Raw genomic sequence first — 23,211 nt, 5'->3', positions numbered from 1 at the left:
CCCCCAAAAAAACCCCAAAACCAAAAACAACCAAAAAGAAAAAATTTTCTGTGATTTTGAGTGCATGGTTTTCTTCCAGGATCTACATACAGTTTTGGTGTAGTGTCTAAGTCAAGATGTATCCATGCTCATGCTGGTAGATAAAGAAGGCAGTTAGACTCCAGATCCAGTCAATAGGATTAGGGCAAGGGTGCCAGTGCCATGACTTTCAAATCCAGAGAAATTCAGGCTGAGCCTGGCCTCTGGGTGTGGGGGTGAGGCCTTTGTCCTTTAGCTTAAACCCCTCAGGAGTTCTCTTTCAAGCCTGACTGTAGCTCCTTGACTGACTATGGCTGTCTCCTGTGGCTATCTCTTACCCAGTAACTGTGGGAACATAACACTGGGAGCCCTGAAGTGAAGCTGTCCAGTGGTTGCTCTGAGAGCTGGGTTCAAACAATCAACCCTTCCTCAGAATGACATCCAGCCAGGCACTCTTTCTAGGCAGTATGGTGGACAATTGAACTGGAGTCATTCACCAGCTATTGCCTGTCAAAGGAATCACATGGGAGCAGAATCTTTCCTTTTTCCTGCAGCTCACAGCCTCTGCTGCTTTATTCCACCTCCATGTTTTTCCCTGGAGCCCTCTGGAGTCTCCAGCTTTCACTTTGTCTTTGTAGATTCAGTCTCCCTTCCCTGCAGCCATGAGCCTGGAGCCAGTGAGAAAGTGCATATTGTCCTTTCTCTCCTCAGCATTGTGTTTTGTCTGTTTGATTTGACTATAGATTTTAATTTTCCTCACAGATCCTTTCTAGTTCCAATCTCTCTCTCTCTCTCTCTCTCTCTCTCTCTCTCTCTCTCTCTCTCTCTCTCTCTCTCTCTTTCTCTCTCTCTCTCCCCCCAGTTGTTATTTTCCACTATCTGGATTCTGAATCTTCAAAAGCCTGAGTTGTTATTGCTTACTACTCTGTCATTTTGCCCATTTTCTAAAGTATTTGTACCATTTTCCATTCCCACCAGTAATGTATGAGGATTACTGTTTCTTTACATCCTAACACTTACTATTATCTTTTTTATTACATTACATCCTAGTGGGTGTGAAGTGGTATCTTGTTGTGGTTTTCATTTGCATTTCCCTGATAAGTAATGATGTTAAACTTTGCATGTGCTTATTAATGACTCACATTTTCTTGGGTTAGATGACTACTTAATTGTCCGTTTCTCAAAAATGGGTGTTTGTTTTGTTGTTGAGTTGTGCATTTTGGAGTCCTTTGTATATTGTAAATATAAATCCTTTATCAGACATGTAGTTTGCAAATAATTTTTCAAGCTATGACTTGTCAGTTTTTAAATGGTATGTTTTGAAGTACAGAAGTTTTGATTTTTTTTCTTTTGAGATAGGGTCTCACTATGTAGTTCAGGCTGGCCTTGAACTCACTGTGTAACCCAGGCTGGCCTTGAACTCTCAGCAATCTCCTTCCTCAGCCTCCTAAATGCTGGGATTACAGGTATGTACCACCATCCCCAGCCTAGACGTTTTCAATTTTGATGAAGTGCTATTTATCAGTCTTTCCCTTTTTGGAGCATACTTTTGGTATCATATCTAAAACATCTTTACTTAACCCATGGTCTTGAGGATTTTCTCCATTTTATTTGAAAGGTTTTATAGTTTTAGTTCTTACATTCAGATATGTAATCCATTTTGGTTTAATTTTGCATAAAGTGTGAGGTAAGGGTTTAAGCTCATCTTTTTTGGTAGTGGGGATCGAGCTCAGGATCTTGCACTTGCGAGCCAGGCAGTGGCACCACTGAGCTAAATCCCCGGCCCTTAAACTCATCTTTGTATATGTGGATATCCAGTTTTCCTAGCACTATTTGTCAAAAAATATTGTGCTTTTTTTATTGAATTGCCTTTGGAACGTTTTTGAGAGTCACTTGACTGTAAATATAAGAATTTAGTTTTAGACTCTCCATTCTGTTCTGTGGATCTACATGTGTATTCTTATGCTAATGCTACACTAAAATTTTTTTAAAGTGGAGAAATCATAGTCTCTGAAGAGGTCATCACATGACTCAGAGCCTAAATATTTGCCACAGTGGCATATTTTTAGACAGAATGCATAGCATATTATTTACTTGAGTTTATGGTTGATAGCATGTCTAGGAGCATCCCTTTAGTTCTTTGAGGTTGCAGTATTTTCTTCCTTTGAGGCTTTCTGACATGCTTATTATTTGCATATAAAATCTCCTCTGTCTAGCTTTTTATCCCTCATGTCACTGCATGTTTCTCTTTACCAGTGCTTGTCCTATAAGCTCAAAATCTTTTACTGCTCACTGCTCCCTGGTAGTCTTGTGACCTTGGTGATATCATTGTATTTTTCTAGGCTTTGATATTCTCATCTGTGGGTAAAAGTATTGAATTTAATCTCATTACTTTTCCAGATTCTGTCATTAATATCCTCATTGAACATGGTATAAGTTCATTTCTTTTAACTGATGAAAAAATTGTTCTGCTCAACAGAGAATTTAGTAGGCTTGTATACAGGTGGGACGATCAGGGAGTACAGGCAGGTATTGTTGGAATACATTGGTGTATATGACATATATATGCATCACTGTGAATGACTGGTGATGAGAGGGTAGGTGTATGGTCATACATACTTTTGTGATTAGAAAGGAGAGAAAGATTAAAGAACTTCCATTACAAAGAAACTGCTATTTGATGAAGTTGCCAAGAAGAAGAATGATCCTTAATGATGAAATTCTTGAAGCTTTGCATATGGCTAATTCCCTAGTTGATTGAAACTTAAAAGTATGGGTCTCACTGGCAGGCTCCTTCCAACATTTTTCATTCTTTGAGTGTTTTTTCCCCTTTCGCATTTGAATGCTTTTATATTCTTCATAAAATATGCCTAGGTAGGGGGAAGGGAAGTCTTTTCCCATAGCTGAAGTTATTCCAAGTTTCACTCCCCTGAAGAGTCGACTTTCTGTTTTTGAAGCTTTCAATTGCTCCATCTGCTGCTTTATATCCACTCAGTAAGTTGGAACACATTTTCATTTAGTCATTGACTTGGGCCTTTGTAGAAATCTGAAGGAAATTAGTAAATAGTGTTATCCATGAATAATATTTTACCTGGAAATTTCGAAGCATAATGAAGTAAGAGAATAAAAAAATGTTAGAGGTTAGCATTTTGAATGAAGATACCAAGAAGCTGAAATCCAGTGGATCATGCATGTCTTTCAATAAAATTAAGAAATTATTTTAAATACTGGGAATTATTGTCATATCTTCTCAATTTAGGATTAAATGGCAGTGTTTTCTCTGAACTTTTTAGTTTGGTTTTCGAGATTTGGGTATTATTTTTCCCCTGTACTTAATTTTTATTTTTTACAAAATTTTGTACCTATAAAGGATGAAAGTGCTTGCTAGTATCTGCTGTCCCACTTTATTAATTATAAGATTCAAGAATAAATCTGCAATTGCTTTATGAATATGGTAACATTTATGTAGAAAAAACCCATTCATTTCCCTTCTGGAAAAGCAGCTGTTACTATTAACAGGTACATTGTTATCGTTTGCAAATGTACCCTAGGCTATTCAGCTACAGTATTTTTTTCAATTTCACTTTGTGTAAAGGTGTACTTTTCTTTTAATAGATTAGAACATACTGGAGAAAATATTTGAATCCAGTTTGAAGTCAAAAATGGACTGAAAGGGCAGGGGATTTAACTCAGTGGTTTCGCTGCCTGCTGCGCAAGTGCAAGGACCCGAGTTCGATCCCTGGTACCCCCCCCAAAAAAAAAATTAGACTGAAAATAGTATAAGATTTTTCACCAAATTCGGTTCCAACAGATGGCAGAATGTTTAGGTGCTGTGGGAGACAAAATGATGAATTAGACATAAACTTGGTAGGATGAGGCTAGATTAATATCTACCATTAAAGGAAATGAACAGAGAATCATAAATATATGGATGAGGGTTTCCAGCAGCACCAAATAAGGAAAGATACACATCATTTTTTAAAAAGAGTCGTGGCTGAGGGAAAATTTGAGACTTTCGGGATAATCTCGACTTTGCCAGGTTTCTGCAGAAGCTATGTGTGTGAGTGGACATATATTGAGATTTCTCACTGAGATCCCAGTCTTAGAGTCAAATGGAATGAGTACTCTTAATTTTCCCTGTCTTAGTTACTTTCTCATCGCTGAGACACAATACCTGACACCCACAATTTAAAGGAGGAAGGGTTTATTTTGGCTCTGTTTGTAGAGTTTTTAGTCCATAGTCACATGACTCCAAGACAGGGCAGCATGGCAGAGGAGGATGGCAGAGGAGAAACAGCCTGTGCCATGGTGATGGGAAGGAGAGAAGGGGGGAGGGGAGGGGAGGGGAAGGGAAGATAAATCTCTTCCAGGGCACACCCCCAGTGACTAGATCCCACCTCCTAACAGCAAGTCAGCTATAAGTCCCCATAATCCAGTCACCTTCCAAAAGCCCTACCTATGAGCACATGAGGCTTTGGGGAACATTTTAGATCTAAACCATAACACTTTCTCTTGACTGTCAGTGGTAATGACTTCAAAAAGTGAGGGAAGAATCTGGAAAAGTAACTATTACTCATACCCAGATATGGTGGAGGGGGAGGCCCAGGGTCCATGCTGAACTGAGAGGGCAAACCAAAATCTGAGGAGTTTCTCCAAGGCTAAGTCTTCAGAGAATATACTATGTTGCATAATTTTTCTTGCTTTTCTTTTTGGCAAGATTTTTAATGTTGATCATTTTGGCATTTCCTTCATATTTCTAAATAACATATTTGTATAACTTATTGACATCTCAGTTTTTGTCATTGTCTGTCTTCCTTCACTCCCCCACTCCACCAGTATAGTTATATTGTGATTTGGCTACATTAATATTTAGTGTATATATTATTATGTTCATGTAAGTAAATTACCTTTATTACTTTTACAGGTTTTTGTTTATCTTGGAGTGAATAATTAACTTGATGTTTTTCAATGTATTTGCCCCTGATTCAATCACAGACACCCCCACCCCCCAGTTTTCTAGAGTTCTTTTTATGAAATTCTGGTGCATCAACTATTCTATCACTTTTACCTTTTCAAAGAAATCTAAACGTATTGTCTTCATTGTCTGGTACATAATTTTCATCATGGAATCTCCCTACATTGTCACCCAAGGATTCCCTTCCTCTTTTAACCATGTAGAATTTCTTTTATCCTATATCCTGTGTCTTACTGTTTTATGGTTTGTTCTTTTGTTTTGGTGGAGCACATCCTTTAGTAGCTTCTTTAGAAAGGGTGTGTGCATGGAGCTTAATTTGAGATCCTGAATATATCTAAAAGTATCTTTAATTATGCCTTCATGCAGGCTGCCAATTTGGGTATATAATCATGAGTTAGAAACAAGAGTTTTCTTCAGAATTTTTGATGGAATTGAGCTAATGAATTCGAGTATCTAAAACTATTTGGGCTTCTGATTCTTTTTTTTTTTAGTACCGGGAATTGAACTCGGGTCCTTGCGCTTGCGCAGCAGGCGGTGAAACCACTGAGCTAAATCCCCGGCCTGGGCTTCTGATTCTTTACATGTGGCCCACCCTGCTCTCCCATTCTCTCTTTTTTTTTTTTAAGTTTTTTTTTTGGTACTGGGGATTGAACTCGGGTCCTTGCGCTTGCGAGGCAGGCAGCAGAACCACTGAGCTAAATCCCTGGCCCCTGCTCTCCCTTTCTCTATTGAAAATTTGTAGAATCTAATTCCAGTATTTTCTTGATAATGTGACTTGTCATTTATCAGTTTTCTTCCTTTGTCCTGGGTACCCAGTGAGTCCTTTTAACTTAGAAAGTCAAATCCTTCTTTTTCTGGAGAGTGTTATTGAATCATTGAATTGATTTTCTTTTGCCATTTTCTGTCTCTCTTTGTGAAACCTTTACTTGAATGTTACCCTACTTTCTGGAAAATATCCTCAGATTATCTTTGACGCTTTCTACTGAGTTTTTTCTTTCCATTATCATATTTTCAATTTCTAAGTTCATTTTTTAATTTTCTGAGTGGTTTTTAAAATAACATTCTATTATCTCATCTTTTCAAGTAGCATCTGTTGTTGAGATTTTCCCTGAGAACTCTATTTAAAATTTCATCTCTGACGCTAAACCCATTGTCTGCCTTCTCCAGAGAACATAAACTTTAAGGATAGGTGTTTTTTCCCCAGTGATATTTTTACAGAACCTCAACTAGTGCCTGATACACAATAAGTGTTTTAATATTTCTGGAATAAACTAAATTATCATTCTGATAATAATTCATTTTATGTAAGTACTGCGTGCTGATTGTGCCCTTAGAGCTTTGATCATAATAAATATTTTAAAGGTTTCTTCTAGCATAAGTCTAGTCTTAAGTTTTTTGCCCTCCCTGTTTTTATTTTACTTCATTTTTATTTTTTTAGACAGGGTCTCCCTCTGTAGTTCAGGCTGATCTTGAACTCACTATGTAGCCCAGGCTGGCCTTGAACTCACGGCAATCCTCTTGCCTCAGCCTCCTGAGTACTGGGATTACAGGCATGCGCTGCCATGCCTGGCACCCTGTTTTTATTGATATGTACCTTAGGTTAGAGTATTTCTGTCATGTCTGATGGTAATGCTTACATTTAGGAATGGGAGAGAAAAGCTGATTAGAATCTATGAACAGAAGGATAAGACTTGTCACACATGGGTTTCACAGTAGAATGGTCTGGCTGGGCCATCTTTTCGGAGATCCCTTGGTGGCAGTGTCTTTAGATCTCTCTTCTTGGCTGCTCTGATTCCCTTGAATATATTCTTCCAATCTTTGGATGGAATTATCTGAGAGAAGAAGGGAAGAGGGCTGGTAATGTCTCAGTATCCAGACTGCATACATTTACTGAATCCTTCTGTTTTCAGTGGGCCCTCCATGGATTCATCTAGGCCTAGAAAAAAATGCATCTAGCCTTTTACTAGAGTGGGAACCATGTCCAAAGTCTACAGAATATGGGAGGATATCTTACAATCTGACTGCTCCTAAATTTCTTTGATCAGTCTTTTTTAAAATATGGGGATGGAATATAATCTTTTAGCTCTTCTGATTGTTGATCACTTACTATATTTGGAGTTATCAGGGAAACAGGAGTAAGGCATGGCCGCTACAGGGAGAGAGTCTACAGGAGCAGGACTTCAGAACCCCCAAATGGTATGAAGTATATCTGGAACCAGACCCTGAAGGGTCTTGTCAAGGTGTGCCCTTCTCTGGAGGGGTAGTAAATTGGATCCGCTATTTATCTCTTTTGTTTTTTTGAGACAGGGTCTTGCTATGTATTTCAGGCTGGCCTTGAACTCACAGCAATCCTCGTGCCTCAGCCTCTTGTGTGCTGGGATTATAGGTGTGTGCCACCACATTTGGCACATTTCTTTACTTTTTAATGAAAAATGAAAAAAATCTGGAAAAAGACCAAGTAAAACTCTAGAAATGAAAAATTTTGTAATTGAAACTCAAAGACTGGATTAACAGGGCAATCAGTGTTGGAAAGTGGTGCAGAGCCCAGCACAGTTAGACACAGAGCTTCTGAAGAAGCAAGAGAAAATGGTAGAAAGAACATATTCAGAGGAATACTGAGAACTGATCAGAGTTAAGGGGGATATCCCACGGTTCCGAAATGCCAATGAAGAACCAGAAGATGAGGCAGTGTGTGTGAATACACAGTGTGATGTTTGATATTTCACACTACCAAAAGCGAAGAGAAGCTCTTCAAAGCAAGCAGAGAGAAGAGAAGTTACTAAGAATAATGATTTGACTGACAGCAATCATAGACGCAAAAGACAGTGAAATGCTGTCTTCAGTGTTCTGGGAAAAAATAGTGCTATCAGTAACTATGTTTGCTATCAAAAGACCTTTAATTTGGAAAATTGTAAAAGGATGCACTTAGGACCGAAGGCAAATCATAAAAGAAATTATAATGAAATTAGGCAGTTTTAAAGCACTAAGTGATAGTATTACATATAACAATTTATGAAATTTCAATAAACAGGTATGTAGAAGAAAAATGGTCATCCTAAATGCTTACATTTCTAATGCTTATATTTGAAAAGAAAATATTTTTTAAAATGTGATATTTATACAGAATGGAGTACTACTCTGCCATAAAGAAGGACAAACTTGAGTCTTTTGTAGGAAAATGGATGCACCTTGAGACCTTAATGTTATATGAAGTAACTCAGACACAAAAGCTTAAATATTGCATGGTTTCTCTTATATGAAAAACTAAATATATAGTATGAAATTAAAGACAATAGGAAAAAATAGAGAAAAGAAGGTACTGTAATCCAGTGTGGACAATATCTAAAAGTGTACCTTTGTCTTACATGTTTTATATGTTGGCCTATTAGCCTGATTTTCAATCTGTATATATGATAATTAACTTTATAAAATCTTATAAATAATTAAATCTAATGCTGGAAAAATAAAAGGGGGGGTAGAGGGCAGGGGAAAAAATTGAAATGTGTTTTGTATATGTACCAAGTCCCTGTAGTAGATGTAATCATTATGTACTGCAAACATGTACTAATAAAAGTTAAAAAAAAAAAGAAAAGAAAAGCTAGAAGCTGGGCATGGTGGCACACACCTGTAATCCTAGCACTGTGGGAATCTGAGGCAGGAAGATAACAGGTTTGAGCCCAGCATGGGCAACTTAGCAAATTAGTGACAGCCTGTCAAAAATGGCAGAAGGAGCAGGGATGTAGCTCAATGTGAAGGCTATGGGTTCAAATTCCAGGACTGAAAAAAGAAAAAAAGAAAAAGCTCGAAACAAATGAGTAAGCAACCAATTTAAAGTAGGAAAAGATTAACAAGATAAGCTCAAAGAACATAGATGGAAAGAGGTTGATGAAACAGAAAGTGAGCATATACTATGAAAGCTTAAAAAAATGAAAAAGTTGAGTTTTTGAGAAGAGCAATACAACTGACACATGCAAAGTGAGATTAATGTAGGAATGCTAGCATGATGACACAAACACCCTGAGTAGTGGAAAAAGATGAATATGCATGCAGACATTAAGGTGATCATAAGTGGATAGGAAAACTGTCATACCAGTACATTTGAACATTTAGACAAAATGAACAAATAGCCAGAAAAATGCCACTTATCAGAATTGACTTAAGAATTAATCTGAATAGTCTTATAACAAAGAAATGGAATCATTACCAAAAAATCTTATTTAAAGAAAATTCCAGGTCAGGTGGCAAGTTTTTACCTGATATTTGAGAAAATTTTCAAATCTCTTTTGTGGGTTTTTTTTTTTTTGGAGAGAGGGTCTTGCTATATAGCTCAAGCTGGCCTTGAACTTGGGGCGATCCTCCTGCCTCAGCCTCATGTGTGCTGAGATTACAGGTGTCTGCCACCATGCCCAGCTAAAATTTCCAATTTTATACAACTTATTCCAAAATATAAATAAGGGGAATGTTTTCTAGCTGAGAGAAGCATAAGTGAAGACCATTTGAGAAAGGAAAACCATGATTGTCAGTGTTGCTCATGAATATAGTTGCAAAAATCATAAACAAAATACTAGCTAAATCCAGCGGATATAAAAATTTTGCCAAGTTGAGACTATCACAGGTCTGCAAGGATGATTTAATGTTAGAAAACCCAATAATGTAATTTACTATGTTAACAAATTATAAGGAAAAATCATACCATCATCTCAGTGGAAAGAGTTGTAGCTTTCATTAAAATTCAGCACCAAATTATCCTGAAAAAAATCTCAAAATAAGAATAGATGGGAAATTTCACAGTCTATTGGAGGATATCTACAATAAACCTATATATAGCAAGTATCATAGTTTATGGTGAACTAGTAAATGTTTCCATTTGAGATCAAGAGAAGACAAACATGTCCATTATCACCATTTGGTAGCATCAACTTTATAGTAGATGTTCTAGGTAGGTAAATAAGACCAGAAAAAAAATGGTAAAGGCACTAAAAGAAGAAACAAACTGTTGTTAAAACTTGTGATATATTTTTGACTCCCCCCTCCCATCCACTTAGAGTTTAATGAAGAAAATAACTAGTACCAACTCATAAAAGATTTAGAATGAACAATGGGCACATGCCTGTGACACTATTTTGCTTAGTTTTAAGAAACAGAGGCAGGATTCCATTTTAGATGGTGTCAATCTTTCACCTCACTTTTCCTTCATATTTGGGGCAATTTCTAATGAACCCAATAAATGGTGTTTGTAGGTCACATAATTTTATCCAGAGGTATATTCAGAAATAGATCCACACATTTTTTTCAAAAATTGATCATTTTTCTTTTTAAAAATTAAATGATACTTAAAAAAAGAGTATAATCTGACCTGAATCTAGATGTAGGTCAAGTCTTCTAGCAATTCTCCAGGTATTGAGCAGATAGTCATAGAGTTCACCTTTATTTCACCTCTCCACTGTTTTTGTTCCCTCCTTTTCTGGTGTTTTGAGGCCCTTTTGTATATGTTTTGTTCTAGTATCTTGAAAACTGTTGTTTTAATATGTTTTTCTATTCCCTTTTGTTTGTTTTAAATGGGTGAGTAAATTGGATCCGCACTGCTCCATCTTGGCTGGAAGCAGAAGTCCATTTAATTACATGGCTCATCATTTTCTTGAGTAGTCTTTTGTTAATACAGGGTTGTTTTAAAGAGTACAGTTGTTTGGCCTTTCCCTTAGAAGCATGCTCAGATTTTGCTTTTTTGTTTTATTTTGTTTTTAAAGTAACTGATAATTTCAAGGCTCAATCTGTAAGGACCTCTAGAGTAGGAGCCCAGCAATGGATAATTCCTGAAGCAGTTCAGCATTATCTTCTGCTACATGGTTTGCTATTGATGGCTGTTGAACCTGTGGAGTTTTGACCCACTGATGTATTTCATAAATGTTAATGAAAGACAGACCAAGAAAAGCATGGCCCATATGGTTGTGTTGTATCTATGTGCTGGCTGGGAGTGAAAATCTCTGCAGCGTTACTCTGAGTTACATTTGTGGAAAGAACTCAGCTCCTTCTTCCAGCTTGTCTAATCCAGGGCAGACCAGTAATGATTTGCAAAACTCCTGTTCTTGGTACATTGTTATTATTTACTTTTTAAGGCACAGAAAATTGTCCAAATATTGGCACATATGTTACAGATTTGTGAATAGACTACAAAAGACATGGTGTTTTTCTTTTCTTTTTTCATTAAGTTTATTGGTACATTTTAGGTATACAATACAGTTACATTCATCATTGGGATCTTGTACCTTTACATGATGTATCTTGGTTCTTATTTTTTCCCCATTCCCCTTCCCTCCCTTCATCCCCTCCACCCTTCCCTATTTACAAATAATTTGTTTCCATTTTTTTCCTTTTCTCATATTTTTTCTTTAAATACCAAATAGTTTCTCTGGTGTGAAAAACTAACAGTGTGAATAAGGATCAAAATGTATAATTGATAATGTGAAATAGGAAGAAAAGGTCTAAAGGAGTAGGGGAAATGAGAGGGATAAGGGAAAGGAAAGAAGAGAAGACACTGTTTTTCTAAGAAAGTTTGTAAAGAATGTGGTTTAACTTGGCAGGGTGTAATCCTGTTTCTTGTGTGTGATTATGGATTTTATTTATACTTCCATACCAGCTGTTTATTTTTATTGTTAAACTATAATTCAGATGTTTTTGGCTTAACTCAAATATTCCCTATATCTCACAAAATTAAAAAAATGTTAGATGCAACTTTCCTTCAAAGATACTTCAAATGTGGCCACACTGTTTTAGAAACAGGAGTTAGTTATCCCTAATAATAGTGACCAGGGAGAACAAAGAAATTGAGATCTTTGAAATAAATAAATCCCTTCAGCCCATCACTTTTGGCCTCCTCTGATGCTGGCAGACTCATCTGTAGGAGTACACACAGGCCCCCAGAGCTGCTGCCTTTGGGTTGGGACTCCTTTCCTTTTAGCAGCCTGTGCACCGAGCTGATGCTCAGTAATGCTAAGAGCCAGGAACAATGAGAGATAAGGCAGAGAAGACTCTGACTTTTGACTGAGATTATTTGAAACCAAATAACATCAAAATAATGGGGAATTGACTGCCTTTCTCATACTGAGTTCTACTCTTTTGATCAAAAGATGTCTTTTCCTTACCATTTTACCCTGTCTTAATCATAGCAGCCTATATAAATAATATTGGGGTTTGTGTAGGATGAAAATGAAACAGGGTTTAGAAAGAACATGGACTTTAAAAAAAATAAGCCTTCAGAAAGATTTAAAAAACTCAAACATGTTAAATGCAATTCCCATTCCTATTCCTACTTGAGTACAGAGATTTGGTTTGGTTTTGTGTACTTTTCTGGGGGATAATCCTTAACAATGTGTGTTTTTCTTTTCAGCTACTAAGTCAGGACTGTTACCTCCACCACCTGCACTTCCTCCGAGACCTTGCCCATCGCAGGTAGGAGACAGATTGAATTTCTGTCCGCTGTTTGGTAGGCTAGTTGTGTTACCATTGTACTCCTTTGAAAGGGCTGATTGCCACAGATCTGATCTATGAGATTCCATGATAATATCTGGATGAAGAAACCAGAGCATGGTTTAGTTTCTTCTCATCCAGCCAGCCTCCCAGCCTCATGGAAGAAAGGTTCCTCAGTAAGCTAACAAGCAAACATGTACTAGCTGATTCTGAACTACTGAGGGTTGCATGTGGCTTTCTTTTTCTTTTTGACAATACTGGGGATTGAATCCATGGCGTTCACACAGAGCTACATGCCAGCCACCTCACCCCCAACTCCTTTTACTTCGAGACAGGGTCTTTCTAAGTTACCCAGGCTGGGCTCAAACTTGCAATCCTTTTGTCCCCGCCTCTCAGGATACTGGGATTACAAGTGTGTGCCATTGCGCCTGGCTCTGTGTGGTTTTCATACAGAGAGAGGAATAGCAAGGGGTCTGCCCAGTTGGGATGGGGGACATAGTTGTTGTATATAGTACATGCAGTCTGGGTGACTATATTTTCACTAGCATTTTAGGAGCTGTGTTTGTTCCATATAAACTAAATAAATGGTCATCAACATGGAGATAGTGCTGTGGTTTGGGCCCATGGTGCTTTCTTTAGGGTAGTGTTTGTTCTCCAAATGATAAGTTGAAACAGCAGGAATGGGAGATAGGTCACCAAAATCTGTTTCACCTGTAAACTAATTTTGCCTTATTTACATGTGCAACTATGGCCTTATTCATCAACATTTTTGTGCAGTTGACAGTAAGAAGCGGCAAATGTGTGGAGTGTGGTATAAAATGCTACAGATCTTTCCTTTCCTTAATTGCCACTGAAGAAACTTTTTGTCTTTAAAGACTCTTTCTAACTTTAGCAGAAAATATGGGGGAATCTCTACAGACAGTTGCAATGTCTGCTTCATTACTTTGGGTGGTGCAGAGCAATACTTTTCCATGTGATTCATCTCAGGATGAAGTCACTGAAGCCACTTTTAGTGTTTGCTTGTCCTTCTGTCAGACAATTTGATGGTCTTTGGCACCCACTCAACCATGAGATCCAGATACCGTGAGGTATGGCTTCCTGCTTTGGTTTGTAGGGTACTAAACAGCTCAGTTCTTCTTGACCTGCATATATACAAGCGAGAATTCTTTTTCCAGAATCCAGCACTGGCTTTAAGAGATATTGTTCTGTTAACAAGTAATTACTCAGTCCCTTCTATTTATCTAATGCCAAACCTTAGTTCCACCCTGAGCCTTTCCTTGGTTATAGTTTCTGCTCATTTAAGATTATTAATGTTAGTTGTGGATCTACAGTACACTGGGCATTCTGCTAAGTCCTTTCAATGCATAATTTAATCTTCACAAAACCTTAGGAAGTAGGTACTAATATTATCCTTTTCTTACAGAGAAGGAAATTGGAACGTATAGGGGTTAGGCAAGTCACAAGGTGGCATAGCTAGTAAATAGTAGGACCAAGCTTTGCAACTACAGTCTTTAAGCTTCTCTCACTGTCACTGGAGTCTAAGTGTTGGTATCTACAGCAGTAGAGAAGATCCACTGCACTTGTAACTGAGACATTTACCATGTGAAAGGACCCCAGATCAGTGGTGGCGAACCTATGGCATGCGTTCTTTGTTTTTCAGACTAAAGATGTTAATGTATGAGTTATTTTTTTCTAAACTAAAACCTCAGTATTTAGGTTTAATTGTAGTGTTGTCATTTTGCAATAAGTAAGTGGGTTTTGGGCTGCAGTTTGGGCACTTGTCTCTGAAAGGTTTGCCATTACTGATCTAGATGGACCTAGATGCATTGAGGCTCCTGGTTTGTAATGACAGCAAATTTGGCCCCGGTCATAACAAAATAAGCAGGCATTGGGGGTGCTTATCTGCCAGCTGCTAGTTTCAAGCCTTGGCTTGAGAGCCACCTGGATAAATGTGTGGAAGACCTGTCCCAAAGGGCTTTTGTAACCAACCTGCTTATCTTTCCCCTATTGCACAAACAACAATAGGTACTTCCTACTCTGAAATGTGCTGCTGCTATCAGTGGTCCTCATCTGAGCTGCTTGAGGTGGGCTTCCTGCCTACTTTGGGGCTAAGTGACTGAGGCTCTGACAGGGAGACTGGGAATTCTCAAGGCACTGTTAATGAATGAGTCTGCTTCTTTGTCTACCAGATTTCCTAGCACAATGTAAACACTGAGCCCAGGACTCAGCCCAAGCCTCCATCTCCGCTGCCTAACTATGGAGATTTCAAACTACAGGAACAGGTGTGTAGGAAATGTAGGCAGAAAAGCGCAAGGCCCTTTCCCTCCTCTTATTTTTCCCTTTTGTCTGCTTTAACCGGGGCACATATATGAAGTCCTGGGTAATAAACATGTGGTTATATTTAGTCTCTGAGCCATGGAAAATTCCTAATATTGACTCTAGGAGAATCTTACTTACCTTCTGTATGGGGCACTATAGTCTTTCCCAAACTTCTTGTGATGAAACAGTCCCTGGGAGTTATTAATAGGGTACCAGGGTTAGACAAATTTGTGGGCTGCTGGTTTTTACTCTCTCTCAGAGATTCATAGCTCACATGAACCCACTAAAGGCTGCCCTACAGCAAAACAAGAGGAAACCTGGTCAATATTGTTAAACCTGGCAATTTTGTAGCTTGTATGACTATTCATGTTTTTGTTTATAAAATGCCTACTAATATCCACAGGGCTTAGTGGTTTGGAAACACTATTAGAACACAGCCTTAAGGTATTGCTAAGAATGTTCTAAATCAGTCTCATCTGTCACCTCATTTCTACATTTGTGTGATTTAAGTTAAATTTTATGTTATACCAATAGTTTTCTCTAGAAAAGTTGAAAATGAAAGTTTACTGTACATTAGCTTGGGGTTTCAAATTGTCCTGTTTCCTTCCTTGTTTTTCTGTTCCTTCTTGTTTATTCTCTCATGATGTCACCTCTTACATCTCACAGCAAATTTGATTACAGAGCACTTCCACACTCTGAATTTTCTTTTGCTCTGTTCATTTAAAAAATGTTCCTTGCTGTAAGTGGACCATCACCCTGACTTTGGAATATACCTGCATCTATGTCTACAGAGATATCTTTAATGGGGCTTAGATTGCAGTATCATCACCAGGAGACTTATGGAGAAACCAGGAAGTCTGGGGCAATTAAAGTCATTACACTTATTAGTAGATCTGGAAGAGATTAAATCAAGTTTATGGATTATTTTTGGATTTAAATGTTTCATGTTATTTAACTTGATAAATGGGAAAGACTAGTTTGTAATAAACAAGAAAATGTTCCTTACAAAGGCATACTATTTTAAAAACTATGGGCCAGTTAATAGTGATGTGTTTTTAAGTTGTAAGTGTGTCAAATAAATGAGCTTGTACATTCACATATGTATCTACATACAACAAAAGTGTGTATAGTTTTATCAAGTGAGAGAGGTGAGGTATGGTTTTTCAGCATAAAATGCATTTTAGCTGGCTCCTACTTAACTAAGCGCCACTGTGATATGAACATCTGGATTAAGTTATACAAATGGGGCCCCAAAGTTATGAATAAGAATAAATTTTAAAAAACATATCTTTTGTTTTTCATATTGAAGGTAAGTTCAAGAAGAACCAAATGAATCTATAAAACATCAAATGATTCAGATTCCATATTTTCCTGTGGAAAGACTAGAAACCAGGCTGTGATCTTTTGACTCAGGCCAGAAGAGGCGATTCTTTAAAAAGATTGATTCATTACATAAAAAACCAAAAAGCAATTAGAGTAAACTGTTTCAAATGGAGCAGTGTTAAAATGAGAATTAAACTTATTAGCTTACTGTGTTCATATAAGTTGAGTTAAATGCCATCTACAGAGTTTGTGCTTGTCTTATAGATCAGTTCTCTGCCAAGGGACTCTTTGGTACTTCCATAGCTAACTTCCTTTAATAGCATTGATCTCATGCCAAATTTCTATAGCAGTTGTGACAGAGCCATGGCTTTAGTGTAATTATATTTAATACAGAAAATAATTCGGGAGTATAAAGTATTATCTTGTACGTTTTATATTAGCACCACCTTTGAGGAATTGGGGCTTCCTCTAGACTCATGTGCTCCAAATTTTCCTATTTGTAACACTAGTTGCTCACCTTATCATAGCAGATGCTCCTCACTAGCAATGTCATGAGCACTGCAGTAGCACAAGACAGTGAAAGCACTGTGGAAGAAGCATCTTAGTATACCTTTAAGCTTAGAGAGACCAAGGAGGTTCATGAAATGGGTGAGATGCCCAGTGAAATGAGACAAATAAGAAAACCTTTCTTTTTAGATGGCTGAGGGATACAGAGCTTCACTGCAGAATACAAACCAAATGCAAGGCAACAGACACGGGAGAGGTCCTGGCATGTTTGACAAACTACTGGAGATTTGGAAAGCCAGATTTCAGGGAAAGAGAGGGCTTCTGAAGGTGGCATGGAAGAACAAGTTGTCTCCTCATCTCTTCGCCCAATGGTGTCAGAGCTATGGGAGAGAAAGAGTCCCCCAAGGGAGTTCTCCCTGGGGTACAGCCTGGTTGCACCTAGTTAGGCTAGTTGTTCTCACTCTAGGTTGCACAGTGGAATCATGAGGGAGCTTTAAACCTGAGGAGGCCCAGAAATTTGGAGATGAGTTGGTGAGGCCTGGCCATTGGGAGTTTTAAAAACTTGCCTAGGTGATCCTAAAGTGCAGCCAGAGTTGAGAAGCACTGAATTAAGGCAGGAGGAAAGAATGTTCAGAAAAGAGGTTGAGGATATCAGGGATTTTGTTGATGCCATGCCCTACGTTCTTACAGGGCCTAGTGGAAGCAGACAAGTGAGAAGCAGGAGGGCAGCTTATGGATGTACCCAGACCCTATGGGGACAAGAACCCAGATCACAAGGAATTGTGTGATGACTGTGAATGGGGAGAGAAAGCCTGATAGGAAGCTCTTGCGGGAAGGACTAGTCACACTGCACACAGGACTTGTGTGTGCTGTGATGAGAGACTAGCTGTGAACAGAGATGGCCCTGAAAGGCGTCTTGACTGACTCAGCTCACTCAGCTCATCTCTCATCTGACTTTGCTGTCTGGCTAGAATCAGGGCCTGAAGGCCATATTGAGCTTAGTTGGAATATGCTGGGCATGCTGCTCTTTTCCAAAGCTAAATTTCTTAGGCACAACTTTTTATAAAATACTACCTTTGTTTTATTTGGGAAGAAAAACTGTGGCTTATTTAAATTCAAATAGCAGTTGGTAGGCCCTGAACTTCTGAAATATTTGATGCCCTATTTAAAAAAATAGCCTCTCTTTTTAATTAATATCTTATCATTTTTGGTATTCTTTCCATAGTTAATATACAGTTGATGATACAAAATAGTAAATTCTTCTGGGAGAAAATTAAGAGTTGTACATAATCCTCTCTCTTATTTTAGAAAATTCCTAACAATTATAGAGTAATCTAATCCTTTTTTAAAAATGTAACTTAAAGTATATCATACATACTGAATCCATTTTTAACACATTCTAAGTCTATTTCTAAGACATAAAATCAAGTTATCTTATTAGCAACTTTCAGATATCTGTAAGAAAACAGCAAGGAATAATCTTTCATATAAACAATACAGAAATGTCACTACTGAGATTTAATGGCATTTTCTTCTTTATTCAATTAAAACTCAGTGGGCACCTATCAAACATTATGAGATCTTTTGCTATAATGTATTCAGATGACCTCATGTAATGTAAAGGAGGCATTGAATTACATTGCCTGTGTAGATAAAATATTTCTATGAGCTTGCAAAGGCACATACAATATCCTAACTTTTACCCATCAAAATATAAACTTAACATGTATCAAGTATTTTTCTATTTTTCTATCTATATATATATATATATATACTAGAAATGCTGAAATTATTTTGAAGTGAATTTACAAATATATATTGCTGAAGATGCCACTTTCATTTTCTTGCAGTGTACTATTTTGTCCTACAAAGTATATGGTAGATTAGCTGAAAATCACAGTATGTTAATGAGTATTTCAGTGATTAAGAAGGTATAAAACAAGGCTTTATCTTCATCTAGGGTGATAAAAGAATATACTGAAAGCTAGAAACATTCTGCTAAATGTATTAATATGAATATGACTATCTTTGGTCTTATTCTTAGCCTTACTACTGTATAGCTCTATGACCTTGCGGGCATTGAGTAAATGAGACCCATGGATCTATTGCTCTTTCTACAAAATAAGATTCCACTAGATGAATCCTTCTAGTGCTAAGGTTACTGATTCACTGTTGTGCACGTATGCTCAAGAAGTCTTATTGTAAATACAGATGAAAAATCATAAAGCACAATTAGGAAGCAGGATGGCTTAGACCAGTTTTCCCCGATCACCTCTGGCAAGTTCAGTTGAAACCCGTGACATAACATAACAGAAAGAGGACTACTGTCTACTGCTACGCAGTTGGAAGTACACTGCTAAGTAATTGGAGAAGTTGAAATAGTTATTTTGGTGAGGAAATTATGTTGCTTTTCTTTTAAAAGCATTCTCGTAGAGTTAAGTATTGGGGAAAAGGAAAAAATGCCCTCTAGTATAATAACTAGAATTTTAAAAAATCATTCAAATCTTTGTTAGAATAAAATGACCTTTGGAAGCTACTTAAAAATTTTTGTTGTATGAAAAAATGAAACAATTTTATAAATAATGAGAATAACAATAGTTATTACACTGTTTATTATTATCTTCAAAGTAGTTATTCAGAGTATAAGACATAAACCAAGAAGATTCTTGTAAAAAAAGAAACAGATAATAGCACAAATCTTTCTTTTAGAGACCATGCTTTCAAAAACTGGGGTAAGAGTGGGTGTGGTGATGTATACCTGTTGTTCTAGCTACTTGGGGGTCTGAGGCAGGAGAATTGCAAATTCAAGGCCAGGCTGGGCAGTTTAGCAAAACCCTGCCTGAAAATAAAATTTTAAAAAGGGCTGGGCATGTTGCTCAGTGGTAAAGCCAAGTGTGAGGCCCTGGGTTGAATTCAAAGTACTGGAAAAAAATTAGGATAAGACACATAACTTTGTATAACGACATAGTTGAGATGACTGTAGAAATTGTGAGGTTCAAATAAACAATTTACTGTCATTTAGTAGTTGTTTCATCCATGATCTCTGGCTAGTAACTTCTTATTGCTTTCACTCTTAAATGGTAGTTTTACTGTGTACAGAATTCTAGACCGAAGGTTATTTTCCCATAGCATTTTGAATACATTAACTTCGGTCTTTGCTGGCATTTATTGCTGCTTCTGCTGTGGCTGTTGAGAAGTACACTGTCAGTCCATTTCTGGTTCTTTTGGAGTGACTGGGTCTTTGGAGTGGCTTTTTAAATTTTTGATGTTCTGTTTCAATGTCACTGTGCTGTGTCTTGGGGTAGATTTAACTATATGTATTCCAGGTGACACTTGGTGTATATTTTCCATCTAGAAAATTATATGTTTAATTTTAGAATATTCTTGGTCATATCTCTGTGGAGTCTTTGTCTGTACTTATTTCTTCAGAACTCCAGATTGGCTATATTTTTTGTGTCAACACATCTTTTATTTCTAGTAATGGCTCTTTTATTGTTCCATGTTGTGATCATTTTGGGGTGGCCCAGGGTGAAACTTTCATCTTCTGAATTAATAATTCTCTGTATAATGGTGTATAGTTCACAAGTTTTCTATTTTATTTTTAAACTGTTATCATTATTTTTTGACACTAGGTTTTATAATCCATTCTTTCTTTATCAACCTGTTCTTATTTCACTTTTCCCTCTTTTTGTTTTATGTATTTCTTAGCTTTGAGAATTTTAAATATACTTATGTATTTTAAAGTTATTTTTGATTTTTAATATTTTCATTTTTATCAGGAGTCAATATATCTTTTTTTTTGGGTAATTCTTAGTGTTAGGTTTTATCTTCTACTCTTTTTTTTGGAAGTTTGTTTTGCAGGCTTATTTCGAAATGGTGCTTATATTTCATTTTCAGTTCTTTAAGCCCTTCTCTTTCTAGCAGTTCAGTGGCTATATCTACCAGCTGCACTCCACAACCCCAGCATCCATAACTTTCAGTCTAGAGCCAATTCTTTTACTTGAGGTATAGTACTTCCCTCTTGTGTGGATGTCAGAATTCTCAAAGATGACATGAGATAATGGCTAAGCCCAGGACCATGCTGTGATGTTACACACATTCTCCTTGACTTACAGTGGAGTTATAACCTAATAAGCCCATTGTAAATTGAAAATATAAGTCAAAAATACATTTGATACACCCAACCTATTGAACATCACCACTTAGCCCAGCCCACCTTAAATGTGTTCAGCATATTTATAGTAGCCTACGACTTTGCAAAATTACCTAGCATATAACCTATTTTATATTAAAATGTTGAACATCTCATGTAATTTATTGAATGCTATACTGAAAGTGAAAAACACAGTGGTTGTGTAGGGTATGCCTTTACACCCTCATACAGTTGAAGAATCATAAGTTGAACTATTATAAGTCAGGAACTGTCTGTATATGCTCCCTATTCTTTTCCTAAGTTGACAGCCCTGAGCACCTTCATAGGCTTCATCCTGGTTTTTTCATTTTAAAGGTAGCAGAGTGTACCACCTTAGTCTGGCCTCAGGAATGATCTTGGCACCAGTTCCTCCCTCATATAGGCCATATTAATCTCTGTTATTTTGCTGTATGGGAGCTCTCAGCTACCTCTATCTACTTCTGAACTCTTGGCCTGGACTACTGCTCAGGAACCTGATCTTGCCTCTGAGTGTATTGAAGTCTTTTTAATTTTAATGCTTTCATGTTCATGCTTTCACATCAATCACTGCATGTCATTTTATGAAAGAGGATGGTGAGATTCAGAGATTAGAAGTGAGCTATTTGGAGTCTTAACAGCTAATAAGTGACAGAGCCTGTTCTTGCAGAAGAGGAAAGCTAGAAAAGGTTTCTAGGGAGGTGGTAGAAATTTAATGATGAATGTTTAGAGAGAGAAAAACACCACCTGTCATAAAAATTAGCTGTGGATCTGTTACACAAAAATTGATGAGAATTTTCAGTCTCTGTGCTCAATGTTCTAAATGTGAAATCTTTCCTACATTAATTAAAATGCTTATTAAAATTTTTATTGGTACAATTTAGATATACATAATGATCATATTCATCATAGGGAATTTGTACCTGTACATGATGTACCTTGATTCCTCTTTTTTTCCATTCCCTTCTCACTTCAGCCCCTCTGGCCCTCCTTATTTATGAAAGTTTTGTGTCCATTTTTCTTTCTTTTCTCATTTTTTTCTTTTTCCTTCCTTCCTTCCCCCTCCCTCTCCCTAGTTTCCCTGTCCTTTTGAAAAAAATATGACCCACCCAATTTAAAGGGCCAACCCAAAAATGCCCTGAAATGAATAGACACTTCTCAAATGAAGAAGTACAAAAGGCAAAAAAAAATATGAACACATGTTCAACATCACTGGTCATTTGAGAGATGCAAATGAAAACAATGCTGACATTCCACCTTACCCCAGAAAGAATGGCTGCTATCAAGAAATCAACCAACAACAAATGCTGGTGGGACTGTGGGGAGAAAGGAACCCTGCTCCATTGCTGGTGGGAGTGCAGACTGGTGCAACCACTGTGGAAATCAGTATGGATATTCCTCAAAAAACTAGGATTAGAAACCCATTTGACCCAGCTATTCCTCTCCTGGGTATCTTCCCAAAAGAATTAAAAGCATAATACCACAGTGATACATGTATAGCTATGTTTATAGTGGCACAGTTTGTAATAGCTAAATCTTGGAAACAACCCAAATACCCATCAACTGATGAATGGATAAAAAAGATGTGCTTTTAAAAATACAATGGAGTACTACTCAACCACAAAGAAGGTTAAACTAGAGACATTTATAGCTAAATGGATGCACCATGAAGCTATATTCTTAAGTGAAATAAATTGGACACACGTGTAAATATTGCATTGTCTCCCTGGTGTAAGAAACTGAAAGTGTAAATAGTGACCAAAGTGTATAATAGATAATGTGAAATGGATGAAATGCTTAATTTTAAAGTGCTTTCCCAGGTATAGCCTTAAATTCATCTTCCCCAAACATCTTTTGATTTCGGTCTGAGGTGTAAATGTTTTGTAGCAAAGGCCAAGTATAGCCCTTATCTTGTCTTCACAAAGGAAACAAAAACACTTTTGCATAATAAACAATTATTTTATGCATTTCAATATTGATTTCAAAGGTATACAAACCACAGACCTGTGATTTTTCATTTATTTTCTCATTTCTGAAACAGAGTGTTTATGTGCCAGGTACTTTTCTAAGTGCTTTACCAATACTGTCATTCAGTCCTCTTCATGGTCATGTGCTGTAGGCTCTATTGCTATGTTCAGTTTGTAGATAAGTAAACTAAGGCACAGAGAACTTCAGGAACTTTCTCAAGGTCATGTACTCACAGCAAGTAAGAGTTAAGGTTACGATTCTAACCTTGCTGTCTAATTGGAGTATCAGCTCCTACTATGATGCTGTGCTGTGAATCTGTGTCTCAAAATTATTTTCTTAACAACCAAACTGATAAATTATCTTAATTAGGGATACATTTTTATTTATTTATTTTGGTACTGGGAATTGAACTTAGGACCTTTCGCTTGCCAGGCAGGCATGGCACCACTGAGCTAAATCCCTGGCC

General features: G+C 37.2%; 1 protein-coding gene across 19 annotated transcripts in view; it reads left to right on the top strand.

The window, feature by feature from the left end:
* Reps2 (RALBP1 associated Eps domain containing 2) overlaps positions 1–23,211 on the top strand; it is a 384,213-nt gene that overhangs the window by 188,424 nt on the left and 172,578 nt on the right. For all 19 annotated transcript variants that reach the window (XR_015444120.1, XR_015444116.1, XR_015444119.1 and 16 more), the window contains one exon: positions 12,381–12,442. Coding sequence is in view for 10 of the 19 variants with exons in the window: in XM_087193684.1 (XP_087049810.1) it covers positions 12,381–12,442 (62 nt within the window). In the remaining 9 variants the exon portion in view is untranslated. The remainder of the gene's footprint in view (positions 1–12,380; positions 12,443–23,211) is intronic.

Source organism: Heterocephalus glaber, unplaced genomic scaffold, assembly GCF_053883595.1.
Source record: "Heterocephalus glaber isolate CG9 unplaced genomic scaffold, H.glaber_assembly_v1.0 deba00001594, whole genome shotgun sequence".
Lineage (NCBI taxonomy): Eukaryota > Metazoa > Chordata > Mammalia > Rodentia > Bathyergidae > Heterocephalus > Heterocephalus glaber.
Note: the sequence above shows the minus strand (reverse complement) of the source record. Positions and strands in the feature narration are given on the sequence as shown.